This window comes from Hydractinia symbiolongicarpus, chromosome 10 (genome assembly GCF_029227915.1).
Source record: "Hydractinia symbiolongicarpus strain clone_291-10 chromosome 10, HSymV2.1, whole genome shotgun sequence".
Classification (NCBI taxonomy): Eukaryota; Metazoa; Cnidaria; class Hydrozoa; order Anthoathecata; family Hydractiniidae; genus Hydractinia; species Hydractinia symbiolongicarpus.
In genome coordinates, this window is record NC_079884.1 from 13137453 (window position 1) to 13152066 (window position 14614).

The 14614-nt window shown below is 34.2% G+C and overlaps 1 protein-coding gene across 4 annotated transcripts in view; it reads right to left on the reverse strand.

Annotated features, from left to right (window-relative positions):
* Nucleotides 1-274: 274 nt before the first annotated feature.
* The window catches only part of LOC130613339 (voltage-dependent calcium channel type A subunit alpha-1-like), a 33789-nt gene continuing 19449 nt past the window's right edge, over nucleotides 275-14614 (reverse strand). For 3 of the 4 annotated variants that reach the window (XM_057434692.1, XM_057434695.1, XM_057434694.1), the window contains 22 exons: nucleotides 14486-14592; nucleotides 13936-14038; nucleotides 13193-13300; nucleotides 12981-13033; nucleotides 12741-12795; nucleotides 12553-12653; nucleotides 12083-12281; nucleotides 11673-11837; nucleotides 10846-10953; nucleotides 10485-10568; nucleotides 10213-10335; nucleotides 9707-9772; nucleotides 9405-9496; nucleotides 8900-9053; nucleotides 8681-8808; nucleotides 7997-8093; nucleotides 7120-7327; nucleotides 6742-6851; nucleotides 6107-6270; nucleotides 2992-3151; nucleotides 1533-2625; nucleotides 275-770 (listed from right to left, as the gene is read on the reverse strand). In XM_057434692.1, the coding sequence (XP_057290675.1) occupies nucleotides 553-770; nucleotides 1533-2625; nucleotides 2992-3151; nucleotides 6107-6270; nucleotides 6742-6851; nucleotides 7120-7327; nucleotides 7997-8093; nucleotides 8681-8808; nucleotides 8900-9053; nucleotides 9405-9496; nucleotides 9707-9772; nucleotides 10213-10335; nucleotides 10485-10568; nucleotides 10846-10953; nucleotides 11673-11837; nucleotides 12083-12281; nucleotides 12553-12653; nucleotides 12741-12795; nucleotides 12981-13033; nucleotides 13193-13300; nucleotides 13936-14038; nucleotides 14486-14592 (3696 nt within the window). In that variant the 3' untranslated portion in view covers nucleotides 275-552. The remainder of the gene's footprint in view (nucleotides 771-1532; nucleotides 2626-2991; nucleotides 3152-6106; nucleotides 6271-6741; nucleotides 6852-7119; nucleotides 7328-7996; nucleotides 8094-8680; nucleotides 8809-8899; nucleotides 9054-9404; nucleotides 9497-9706; nucleotides 9773-10212; nucleotides 10336-10484; nucleotides 10569-10845; nucleotides 10954-11672; nucleotides 11838-12082; nucleotides 12282-12552; nucleotides 12654-12740; nucleotides 12796-12980; nucleotides 13034-13192; nucleotides 13301-13935; nucleotides 14039-14485; nucleotides 14593-14614) is intronic. The other variant, XM_057434693.1, reaches the window with a different exon arrangement.

Genomic DNA, 14614 nt, shown 5'->3' on the forward strand with positions numbered 1-14614 from the left:
TGTCCTAAACACGTGCCCTTCATAGGTAGAATTTATTTCTACTAAACGGAACCAACATTGTTTCCAGGGTTAGAGGCAAAATACCCTTAAGAATGAGTTTGTTACCAAAGCCACATCGCTGTGAATGGTTCACCTAGGCTAAATAATCTTCTTATGTTTTAAAGTAAAACTTAATTTGGAAACTGGAAGTGGAATATAAGAAAGCAAAGAGCCAAACCATGTTTTCTCTTAAAAAAATTCTAAGTAAAAAGCTTTCGGCAAACAAAAAAAGCAGTTTTATTTTTGATGTATTATTATTATTATTTATTATTATTTGCATAGTTTATTTACAATTGAAAATAAATTCCTTCTTTTTCTCCACGACAACAATAATAACTATCTTTTATTTCAAGAAAACAGCAGCTGTTTGTGTTTTCATAACGTTTAAACATTTTTCGCTTTTACATTATTTCTGAGAGATTCATCTCTAGTACAAAAACCTGGTCGCACTGCATACGCCACTTAAATCACCGCGAAGGTGAGCATTTAAATTTTACCCCGTGGAGGAGAACATCAGCACCATTCATTGTCATCATCATCGACATTCGTTGCCACATTTGACACTCCTGCAACGGTTTTAAATGGCTGCTGACTGGCGACGCCACCCTCACTCACACGTGCTATTTGGTTGTTAATTTGAGATATCATGCTGTCGTAATATTGTTGGGATGGCATTCCATTCAGCAATTCGTTATCATTAGCGTAATAGCTGCGAGGCGAAGTTCTATCACCTAAATGGAAAAGTAGACTAGTTTATATCAGAATAGCGCGCTATGGAACTGCGAATTATTCGTAAATTGTCAAATCAGTCATGCATAAGGTTTATCTTTTTCCCACCACACTGACTTTCAGGGGGAAAATGTATTTTGTTTGAACAGAACAGGGGATGGATAATTAGTCTCGGTTACTGTGGAGAGATAAAGATAAATATGCCGAAAAATTGAGCTACAGTTATCACATTCCTGTAGAACCTTTCCCGTCTTTTCAAAATCCAATTTAGGGAAAATATTTTATTTCTTGACATTCCCTGTCTAATGTAGATTTCCCCTGATTTTCCATTCGGTACGAACCCTACATGTCAAAATCTATCCTGACATTGTATTATGGTATTGTACTACATAATTTTTTCTTGACTGTTAGGATATTCTGTCAGTCTTCTTACGATCACTCTAGTCACTGTATATAGTGTAATACATATATCGGACATTATGCCGTTTTTTTTGCTTTTATCTTCCTTATGCTAACTTGCTATGTTATCGACAGCTGCCCTGCTTTTTGAAGGAACTATTATTAGTTTCCCCAAGTTACAAAGTTTGCTGGCTAAAATATAAGAAGTGCACGTACTTTCGGGTAGCCAGAACTTCGAGGACAGAAAACTAAATTAACTTTTTTTAACCAGTAAAGAAAAAGTAATAAATTATCTGCGGAAAATGCCAATGTGCTTTTGTAACACATGGTCAAACGATGTTAAGAATTGACTACATAGTACTTACCTATAGAATTGCCGTTCCTTCTCGGTGAGTACGGTCTTCTATCTTTCTGATGACGATGTTGGTTGTCATTCATCATGGGTGTCATATATTCCGTTCTATAGCCATGTTTCTGCGGAGAAGCCTGTCCTCCATGTGTCCGGTATGCGTCACCAATTGAGGCGCGATATTCGTAATTGCTGTTGTTGTCACTACTGTGGATATTCGCAAAATTATCGTCTATAGGCTTAAAATTGGAATCCGCATTTGCCTTCGGATAACCTCTACTATCTAATCTATTTTCTAGAGAAGACCGTGGATCGTAAATATTATACCTATTGTCTTCGTGAGGATATAACGCAACGCGGTTATCTGATTGGTTCGTTCCATGTCTACTGTCTAAAACATACCTCGACGTACGAGTGGTACTATCTCTGTAATTCCGCCTATCAGAAGGAGGTTCGTATTGTCCTCCATCGTAGTGGTTAAATGTTTCTAAATTTTCTTTCGACAGTTCTTGTCTATAATGCTGTGTTTTGCGCGGATCAGATAAAGTCCTCGGCCTACTGTCATGATGCTGAAAGTCATACTTTAAACTATCAACCCTACTATCATGTCTGGGATCGTTGCTGTAATTGCTCTGTTTATAATTGTTCATATAATGTGGATCACGCGAGTTGATCTCTACCAAACCTGAGCCTGAATGCGAGGCAACTCTTCTATGAGAAGCATTTACGGGAACGCTAAAGGACTGGTTGATACGTCGAGCTGAGGGTGAACCTTGACTTTGATGTCTAAGGTCTCCATTCTGCCTGCTGTGTTGCAAATGCACAGCTCCGTGAGAACCTCTAGGTGTGGTAGGAGCAGAGTGTGAATATAACGGTCTCGTCGCGACAGGTTTATTCGGTTGATACCGCACAGATGACGCTTTGTTTATCGAGTCATATTGTAAAGATTGACCAGGCGCTGTTCTACGATGGGGCACGATAACATTCCCGTTCGAATTCGTTCGTAAACTTGGCGTGCGTGATACGATTGGGAGGTGTTGCTTGGACGTTTTGTTATAAGTCGGTGACAATGAGTTAGTTTTTGTGGCAGCATTACTTGCAGATACAACCTATGAAAACAGATGTACAAAATTAATTAATTTACTCTAAAATCAAAAGGCCATCCATATCTGTGATTTCTAGAAATAGGAACAAACTGGTGTCACATTGAAGCGAAGTAATTATCAGTGAGCGTTTTTCAAGCAACAAAGAAAAAAGTATGACGAATTGTTTATTTCAGAATGGCCGGCTAATTTTTACTTCTAAAATGAAAATTCTCTGACTTCCTGTGACTGAATTTAAACAAAAAATTCTCGACTTAGAAAAAGCATTTACTAAACTTGACTTTTGCCTCTATTTTGACATTTCCCGGTGTGTATTAGACATAAACGCATTTATCAGCTTCTGCTTTGCTCTACAGATATAATTTGACTCACTGTTTTCGTCGGAACGTCTTTATGAATTGGATCCTTCCCACTTTGAGTGGTCGCGATATTACTTTCCTTGTTGAACTTAAAAAAACTTGGTAAGTCACTCCACGAAGATCGTCTTCTCAGTTGTTTATCGCGGGTATGATGTGGATTATCATGCTGAGTCCTGAGAAAAAAAATTGTTTATGGATGTTCACAGAAAGTACTAAATACAACCAAACAACAAAAACTAAAAAGAAAATTAAACAAACAAAAAATGTTTTTTTTAATTCAGCATGAACAGAAGAACTTAAGGAAAATTGAGAAGTCATTAACTTTCTTGTATTAGTGATTTCGCTGGATGTATTAATGATTTCACTGGATGTATTAATGATTTCACTGGATGTATTTTGAAGCAGTACATGGTCATTTAAAAGGTGGGATCAGGCTTACAGACGTTGATAACGATTTAAAGATGATAAGATAAACACAGTAATGAGTCATCTCTTTTGTATGCAAAATAATTTTACACATATGTTACTCTTGTTTTCAATGAATTTCGAATTCTAACACAAAACATCGTCGTCCCTTCAATGTTGACTTTGCTATAACGCAGCGTTACTTCTAACCATTATTTCCAGCACGTAAACATTACTTACGGAATAGAAGCGAATTCGTTTATAGTACTGCCAAGGTCGTTAATAAATTCTTTAAATTTCTGAAGTCCATACATATTTTTCTTATTCATTAGCTAAGGCTTGTAAAAAAATAAAAAAAAAACATATTCCAAAATGAAACGTTTTACGATTCTTGTTTTTCTTTAATTTTTCAAAAATTAATTTTTCCGTTACTCTCGTTTTAATTTCTTGTCGCTTGAAGAAACATTTTCTCTCGACATCTTCGGCCAGAAATTCCACTGAAATATTATTCATGCATGAGGAATAATTACTCGCGAACACCTTGCTTCGACTAAACCCGGGGGTTGCGTTACGTTTTATTTGGAAACACGAAAAAATGTGTTGTTTTTTAAAGAAGAAGATACACTGGTCAAGCGCGGAGAGAGAGGTCTGTGGAAAAGAAGTTTAAGTTTAAATTAGATTGAATAAGCATCACGTACAACCAAAAGATAGAAAAATTCAAGCAAAAGCTAAATACAATCATCATCGGCGATGTTGAAATACATGCGTAAACCAAACAGCTTTTGTTTAAAAATGTAAATATATGTTTACTTTGCAACTTTCCCCCCTCTTTCCTCCCTATCGCTTTTTCTACACCTGCCTACGTAACAGTCTAGTGCCAATTGTAACATTTGGCTCACCTCCACTAGGCGATATATTCTTTGGACTAAAAAAATTAAAGCTCCTGATTGGTTGACGTAGGATAACTGCGCCGACCAGTCAATCAAAATACTTCAAATTGTCGTGCTCACGATATCCTTCGTAGTGGAGTTAAACCTTATGAAAAAAATTTCTTGTCCTAAATTGTCCTAAAATAACTATGTTTGGGATGGACTAAGGGTAATTTTTTCATTGACATAGTTAACGTAGCAAAAAGAATGCTGACAGAAGTAAATAAAAACTGATTGTTCGTTATGACAAATATTTATAAAAATAAAAAATAGACAAAACGCTTTGATGATAAATTAAAAGCTGATTTTTCCGCCATTTTTCACTAATTTAAAAAAGTAAAAGAAACAAACATTATTATTACATAAAAAAAAATAGATGCAATTATATTCCCGACTTACTTTTTCCCGACAGTTTTTATATTTACTTTCGATTAAAAAAAAATCATAAATTTTTCAACAATTACACAACCCCCGTCTTCAAAGGTCGTATTATTGTTAAAATAAATAGAAAAGAAAAAGTATTGTGCCACCATCCACGATCTGTTCGATAAAACTGTAGAAGCGAAATAAATATATATAAGAAAAGAAGAAAAGAAAAAATCTAAATAATTGATGAAAGATGAAGAAAAAGCTCTTACGCGTCGACCTTAATACATTTCTCTCGAGCTATCAAAACAAGGAAAAACAACAAAACTCACAAGTGAGAGAAAAAATCGATATGAATTTTTTGCTCGCTTATTAACTTGACTCGGTAACCTTTTCCATATTGTTTTATATCACGGATTTTATTAGCCAAATTTTCATACATTACAAAAGAATTCGAAACTCTAAGACTTTAAGGATATTTAAGAATATGAGTAGTAGATTGAAAGCCTGTCCCAAATGGTTTCAAATGTAATGCTTTTATATCTCATTATATTTTAAAAAACCATATGTCCTTAAACTCCGTAAAAATGTGAAAAATAGGTACTGACATTTTAGGCCGAAATTTACGAAAAATTGGAACCATGAAGTCTTTAAACTTCTTAATACCTTCTACATTCAGTTTAATAAGTTAAAAACCGTGGGTTTCCAGATTTTCGGCTCCCTTTAATAATACTTCACACCTTATCGAAAGACAATATATAAGATCAGACTATAAAGTGAAGCAAAAAATTGAAATACAAAAATCAAAAAAAGAAAAATGATTCAGCTTTTTTCTTACCTGAAAAAGATCGGCGAGGTTAACTTCTTAAACATATTCAAAGAGAAAAACTAATTTTAAAAACCCGTCTTCTTGTTAATTTCAACGCTTTTGTGTATACTACGCGTCAAATTTGAGACCTCCATTTTTCCTCCCTCAACTCCATTTCTCACTTTCTAGCTCTATTCAGGCAGATGTTGAAAAGCTTCAATATGCAAATTGTCCTTCCTTGTTATAACAAAACCGCTATATTCAGGGCATTTATTGGTTCGAATATAATTTAAAAGGGTTTTGCGTTTTAAGAACAGCAGAAATTTAAAATTATGAGTAACTCAACGCTTGTTTGAAAAATAAAGCTTTTTTTCATTAACCAATCTATTTTGCAGGTTCATTAAAATGTCACAGTCGGATATATTAGAAAAACACCTTGTGTTTAAAGAATCACGAAAAAATTAATTAAGCTGTTATTTTCGCGCGCTTTAAGTGCGTATCCAAAAGCCATTGTCAGAAACGGAAAATATCTAAAAGTTATTACTTAAAAACTCATGGCCGCGATTTTGCGTAAAAAACACATCTTTTAAAATATTAAAAACAAAGTAGATACTACTCACATTTTTTTCCTCCAATAGACAGCTGAGAAAGTTTGATGACGTTTTACGTTTGAATTTGTCTTCAGTTCTAGTCCATTTGGTGTGACGTTTGCTGGCTTTTTCCCTCGACTTTTGCGGAAGGATGAAAGAAGTGTGTTCAACCTTTTTAAGACGGACGGCGATTCCTGCAAGAAAGAGTTTTCATTCAGAAGCAAGTCTTATAAAATTCCACTAAAAATAGATGTGATCTATCTACAAACAGAAACAGAGCTACACTTCATTTGTTTTTTGCATCTGATATGTAAAAATATTAATATGTAGCATGAATTGTATATGTAACAGTATTGGAGTCAATACATTAAATAAAGTGGGTGAAGCCACTGCATTGCACTTTTAAATTTAAAGTTTAAGTTGAAAACAGATGAAAATGACTGACGTCATCTCCTAAGTGAGTAACCACGCAGGAAACTAGGACCAAAATCGGAACAATTTCCTACACCTGGGTCAATAAAATAATGTCTTTGTTTATGCACTGCTGACATTAGCTAAAAACTTCTGCCTAAGTGATTTTTTTCACAGGATTATTGAGTAATGAGTCAATAAAATTTTAGCTGCGACTTTTAGAGAGAGTACAACAATAACATAATCTTTCGTACCTTTTTGCGTACGACTGCATCAGCAAAACCTTTCATTTTTGATGATCGGTACTTCATCACGATAAGTTGGACGCAGTAGATCTTACCAACAGTTAACAAACTGTCGTCACCTAAAATCATATCAAATTGGAGTGAAATTTCAGATATTTAAAATTAAACCCTGGGTTGCCACCACACATTTATATACGTGCATAATATTCAGAAAGTCACCTCAGCTGGCTGCTGCTATCTTAACATTGTCTTTAAAAGAAAAAACGACTTAACACTACTGCATTTTTTTGCCAGATTTGAGTAGAAATCTACTTATAGCATTCAACTTTTTCAAACGAAAATATTTTAAGAACTTCTTTATACACGATTTCTCTAATAGCTACATACCTGGTTTTAGTTTGGGTAAAATCTTTTCTAACTTTCTCGTCGAAGCTTTCGGCCATAGTGTCGTAAGGATTCTTCGTAACTCTTTATCGTTGTCAAACATATTCCCTTTCACATAGATGTCTAAACTTGTTCGAATCAACGCGAGAAGTGTCGTATGAAACGAAACTGTGCCGTTCTTTTGGATCGGCATGTTCATTCGTATTAAACGCTGAAAACGCACGAAGGGCAGATGAAATATTTAGATTTTTTTTAAAAATATATAAATGAAAAAACAAAAAAAATAAAATAAAAAAATGGCAATGATAAAAAAGTAAAATTAGAAAAGCGACAAAAACTACAACAGTAATCACAATTTTAATGACAACGACCATAACGACAAAACAACAGCATGAAAGAACTACAGGAACAATGACTGCGACACTAACGACAACAACATTAACGTAAAGTCACGACAACGACAAGCAACAACACCGATAACATCAGAAAAAGATAACGAAAAATAATTGAAAGCGACACAACGATGACAGTAACAATAACAGCAGCGACGAAAGCGACAACAGAAACACCGATAACAGCAACGACGAAAAAGATAACGAAAAATAATTGAAAGCGACACTAACGATGACAGTAACAATAACAGCAACGACGAAAACGATAACAGAAGCACCGATAACAGCAACGACGAAAAAGATAACGAAAAAAGAGAGAAAGCGACACTAACGATTGCAGTAACAATAACAGCAGCGACGAAAACAGCAATGCCGAAAAAGACGACGAAAAAAGAAATAAAAGTGACACTAACGGTGACAACACTAAGAACGACAACAAAAACGACAACAATGACAACAGCACGTGTTCTTACTTAACTGTGACTTACCTTGTACGCTATCTCTTTGGGACATCTCTTTCCAAAACCAACAGGTGGAGACAAATGACAAAGCATACTATACAGCAACTCGTGTGGTATACTGCCACTGAAAACAACAACATTAAAACAATTATTAAATGACGACTTTCAGGGAATTCGGAAAAGCTGTCAAAATTAAATCCTTGAGAAAATTATTTTAAAAGCTCCTTCGCGAAATTAAGCCACTGCGAAGTTTAGGAAATCGATTTATTCTGATTCCTTTTGGGTTGTTCGATTGAGACTCTCTTTCCATAACTTGCTTATTCGTACTGCTTTAACGAAGATATAAATTAAAATAAAATAACTGAAAATAAAATTGGACACCATTAGCGAAAACATAATTAGGTTAAATTACTAGCGGAATTTTGACACGATTATTTAATTTTGACATGATTATTTTGGTTGGCTGCTAACCGGCTTGTGTGGCAGCCAAGCAAGTTAGAGCAATGCTATACGTACCTCTGGCGGTAATGTAACATAGTTACAGTCGAAGGGGAGGAAGAGCCCACCGTTAGGACGGAATCCCCAATGACGTTAAAACTTCTCGTTACTTACTTACTTACTCAAATTAATAAAATTTATGCTGGTATCGTTTCTCAATGTATAACCCTTGACCTTACAATACTTCACCCTAAACAGTAATCTTCGACTTACATCGCACTTGGATCGAACTCAGACCAACACCGAACAAACTCATCTAAGTGATGTGGACCCAATATGGAGCTATCCCGTGTAAGATATTCAAAATTGTCCATGATGACAGCCACGAAAAGATTGAGTAACTAAGAAACACAAACAAGTAAAACTGTCAAACAGTTTCTATCCCGTCAAAAATTATACAAGGTGGAGGGTTAAATCAGCATAGAAACTTACCAAGAACATACAAAAGAAGATAAACGACGAAAAGTATGCACGTGCCAACCATGTGTTTCCACAGCCTGTTTGTCCAGCATGATATTTTTCTTCACACGGTGCGTCACTGTAGCACGAAGACATTAACGAACTCCAACTTTCACCGGTTGAACATCTACGATGGAGATGGACAGAAAAATGTAATAAAGTTAAAAATTTTCAAAATAAATATCCTCCTACAACACTTTATTTAATTATGGTAAATTTGACCATTTTTTGAAAGGAAAGACTCGTAGAATAAAGCAAAAGTAAAGAAGCGTTTGACCGGAAATATTACCGCTATAACAGGACTTCCAGAAGCTCAAAGAAGTTGAAAATTTACATGCATGCTAACTTAGCTACAGTGAACTCAAAGCAAAGAAAAAAAACATGAACTAAAAATTTCAAAACAACACGAAATTCAGAAAAGTCTCTATCAATTTATTCACGACAAGACCGTCATTTAACCCAGCACGTCGCTACATACCTTAGGAGGACTTGAAGAGCTTGAATAATTCCTTGAAAGTTATTGTATTTGTGAATGTGTGTGTCATTGTCTAATTTGATCTTACCAAATGTCTAAAGATATGAAAGTGAGAATGGGGCCTGGTAACTAAATGGCTATTTGTTTAACATGTTTCTTTAACTGTGTATAAAAATATAAAAGTCAGACACAAAACACTGTCGTGTTACATCATTTATTTTAAAGAAAAAATTAGGAAAAAGTACACACACAAAAAAAACCGAGAAGATGAAACGTGTTGTGGGCCTGGAAACTAGGCAGCATACCTGCATACCAACGATGGCGTAGATGTAGAACAACAACATTATAAGCGCTGTCACATAAGGTAGTGCCTAAAACGATAAACAGTTTAAATGATTTATAAGATTAACCCTACTTAAGGCTCAGACGAGGACGTCATCCTGGACTGTATGATGTGGCAATATAATATCTCCTTCATTGATAGCCCCCGTTCTGAATATTAGGTTTATATTATCCTTAACTCAAACTACAAAATTTTGCGGTAATTTCTGACAGAACAAAGTGCTTTATGTGGTGTTATTATAGAGCTTTAATTCTAAACACAAAATCTCTCCGGAATAATTGAACTGCAAGAGAAGCACCATAAACTTTCCCGACTTATTCTTAAACTTATTCCCGAAAATCACAATCTTAACAGAAAAAAAATCTCAGCTGAAAATCCAAGTGCTATGGGATTCCATTGAAGCTTGTTTCAATTTTTCTCTAAATAGTTTAGCTCAAGTTTGACTACAATGTGTTACTTTTCCCTTACCTTAAATGATTGCAGGAACGTCCATAACATGACTCTAATGGAGGCGCCTTTACGCAATAACTTGACGATGCGTGCAGCACGACATAATCGAAACATACTGGGATCAATAAACTTTAAATTCGCCTAAAAAAAGCAATGTGTCGGTGATAGTTTAAACGTCGCGGCGATTTTTTAGCACTGTTGAAGTCGAACTTTTCAGCTCAAGGTAGTTTTAAATGATGGTAATGTGTTAAACCCACACTATACAAAGTTTACAATAAAAAACAACTTACTGATTTGTATGTGAGGATGATGTCTAACAAACTACCGAGAATAACAGCAATGTCAAATAAATTCCACAGGTCTTTAAAATAATTCTAAAAGAGAAGAACAAGAGTTATGCTGACAAACATGACGGCCTTGTTTATAAAGGAAGTAACAGACGATTTAAAAATTTGCATATATTTTTGCGATTCTTCTAATTACTTTGTTTATCTCTCTGTTACGTCATGTCGCATTTGGTATGGCCGACAATTTGGCCAGTGCGGTTGGGCTGGTGCAAAATGATTAGTTATTAGGTTATAGCTGGACCAGCAAAATAAGGAACAAAAAATTATTCGGGCTTTAAAAGTAAAATGTAGGAAAGAAACATACCAGTCGATAAGCTATAATCTTCAAGGCAGCTTCAATACAAAACAAGGCAGTAAAAGCGATATTTAATGATCTCAGCATCTCTTTGTATGGCTCCGGGTTACCATCATACTATAAAAACGAAAAAATATTACCGTATTTCCTCTTTTTAGCGCCCCCGCCCAAGTTTCAGATAAAATTTAAAATTTTAACTCTGATAAGCGCCCGAGCGGTTACTAGAATTCAAGTATAATGTATATAGATTTTTTAGTAAAAGTCACATAGAATTATGAAACGAGTATTTTCATACACCTTACACAAATTGTAGCAATTCTAAAAATAATTTTATAACCGCCCCCTCTTGCCCCCGTAAATAACCGCCTTTCCAAATTTAAAAAAAAATGTAATAAGATTCCGGGCGTTTATCACAGAAATGGTGTATTTCAACTCGTGCGTCTATAGAATCGCACTCAAAATAATTTTTTGAGCTACGTTAGTTCAACAAAATAGAAAAATAATAACACTTTCGGGAAATTTTAACTGTCCACTAAATAACTGGCTGACCAAAAGTTTTCTTGCTCTTAAGCGAACTCGTTTTTGTGAAATATACGCCTTTTTTATAAGAATATCAAAATTCTAACCAAGCGTGTGTAACATAAATATTTCTTCTTTCACAATTTAAAATTAATAAGGAATTTTAAAACATAGAAAACTTTTTGCTTATTGCATTGAACGAAAACAACTCAATTTTCAACCTCCATCCTCCACTCAATTTTGAAAAAAAAAATAATTTCCCAGATAATTAGAAATTTTAATTACAATAAAAACAAAGAAATACAAAATATATCTACCTTCATCATTAATTGAACAGTGTTCAAAATAATTAGCGTCATTATGAAGTACTCGAATGGACTCGAATCGACAATGTACCAAACACGATAGGACAACGAATTTTTATTGGCTGGCATGTACCTTTGTCGAGGATTAGCGTTCATTACAAATTGTAAGCAATCTCGCTAAATGTAGAAAGCACCCAATTTTAACTTTTAAGGAGGCTTCCAGGTTAGTTCAATGTGAAGATTACATATGAAAGCTTGGTAAAGTTCAACCAGCCTCGCCAAGTAAGGTTAGAAAATATACCCAAAGCACTTTATGTAAAGGACTTATTGAATGTTAAATTAACGCTACCTAGTTGTGGAACTAATCTGCCATTATGTTAGAGATCACAGATAATTTTTTGCTGAAAATACAATTTAATCACCTGGTTACGATCAAGACCACCTTCAATTTCCTTTTCACCTTGACGTTGGAAGGTCAGGATAATCAAGGCAATGTATATATTGATGATCATGAAGGTGAAGATGACGACAAAGATGATGTAATAGATTGCCATATGAGGATTGTTACTAGTGATCGGTCCTTTATCGACCTCAGTTGCATCCATTGTATGATGCATGGAGCTAAAAGTAAGTAAATAATAAATAACCAAAACAACAACAACAACAACAACAAGGATGCATTTAACATAGGAGGATAGGAAAAAAATAAACAGATAAACTTTGATTTCAAAAGATTGCAAATCCAATATCCTTATTGGAATCTTGACAAATCACTCTCCACATTGATGAAATAAAGTGATTACCAAGACAACATTTCCTGTGTTGGACTAGAAAACAGCTGGGGCTTTCTTATACTTGATGTTTTTGGAAGTTGATTGACAAACAAACTTACGTAGGCCATCCTTCTCCGGTGGAGCTTGTATAGAGAGTGAGCAGAGCTTCAACAATGTTGTCAAAGTGGTAATCATACCGCTTCCATATTCGTTCCCTTACCTATAAAAAAAATTTAAATGGTATGAAAAAGACATTTAAAAACATATACAGGCAAAATAATCTATGGTGTAAAAGAAAAGATCTAACCTCTGGAGAATTTTTAACAACACTGGTGGCATTTGGAAACACATAGTAGCTACCCCTAAAAAATAAGGTTATCCCAAATTCTAGTTCAAGTGGTAACACATACGTTTGCGGAGTTAGTATAATTTTAAATCATTCAAAATGTCCTCATCTCAGACATTTGAGATAAACAGACAGGTTTAAATATCTCGTTCTTGATGACGCGTTTTGACCCCCTTTCATACTACAACTGAGGGTACTTACTGGCATTCCTCTCTGGTCATTTTGGATGGATCAGTGCAGTAGAAAAATTTGCCCTAAACAGAAGAACCAAGGAATATTAAAATAAAAAATTCAAAGTTCTTCTCAATTATAATACAATGCCCAATATAACATTACATTGAAGTTCATAAATAAACGTATAACTAAAACCATTCATGCATGAATTGATATACTAAAGAAGACGACTAGTATACCTGAAACAGTTGAACTCCAATGCATGCAAAAATGAAGAGAATGATAAACGTGATGATTAAGACAAATGTAACGTTCTTTAGTGAATACACCATACATTGAAAAACAGCCTAAAGATTAACAATTTCGAAACATTCAGTCAACTTTATTCAATAACTTGTTATAAGAAACAATTTTGTTCGTGTTGTGTTCCAAGCTTTTAGTGACACAATTACTGGTCAATGACGTCAAGGGTACACAAAACACACATTTTTTAAAAATTAGAATTAGTAAATTGCAAAATTTATTTCTTGCACAACTTGTGTTTTTTAAGCTCAAACTTTTATTACACAATAGATGCATTTTGTTGCTATTCATTTTCAAATTTTAAATTTTAGGGGAATTAACCATTAAAAATGTTATAAAAAGATGTTATAAAAACGTTTTGCATAAAATTCGGGGATTAAAGACAAAAATGAATGAAAATGGACTTAAACTTTAACAAGATGTAAGGGGACATTCAACATTGAAGTTCATATTTTAATGAAAATTCTGGAATAAGAAGCCACAGCGAATTTTATAACAGTTTTAGGAGAAAAGAGTATTTAGGTCAAATTTTGTGAGAACTTAGGAGCTATTTCCTTTTATGGGCAAAAACCATCCTCTTTCTAAACAATATGCCATAAGAATTAGCGAAAATAAAACCCTATTTTTGTTCCTTAGGGGTAGTATAAACAAAACATATTTAAACATAATAACACTGTACCTTCAGTTTCTTAACTTTGTGGATTGCTTTGATTGGACGAAGCACTCTTAACACTCTCAACGTTTTAATAATTTGACTAGCATTACGAGTTGAACTTATACGACTATAAAAAAAATACATATTAAGAGTTTAGAAACAAATGAAGTTAGGAAAAGGAATAAGGGGTAATAAGTATTGTATTTGGGGTGTTAAAGATTGGCAAAAAAATAATAAAAACAATGAGTTAGAGAGTGCGAAACATTAAATTAATATACGAAAGGATGAATTATTATAAGTATTCTTGTTATACCCATTTCAGTGTTGGAAACACTGATGTGGGTCCTGTGTTCTGAATGTATACATTAGGTCTACATTAACACTGCCTACACAATCTTCCTCACATGGCATGGGTTGAACTGTAGCTGTGGTAAAGGCCTTTTTAAACATGCCCGAATGAATGAATGAATGAATGAATAAATAAATGAATGAATACAAAACAAAAACTTACAAGCGTGAAAGAATTCAGATACAGAGGATACTATCTCCGATAATTTAACAAAACCATTTTTACCTTAAAATGATTGACGTTAAATTACATGCAAACACAAATGCGTCCAGCATATTCCATGGATTTCTTAAATATGCATCTTTGTGTAAAATAAGACCATTATCAATTATCTAAAAAAATGTAATGTTTGGT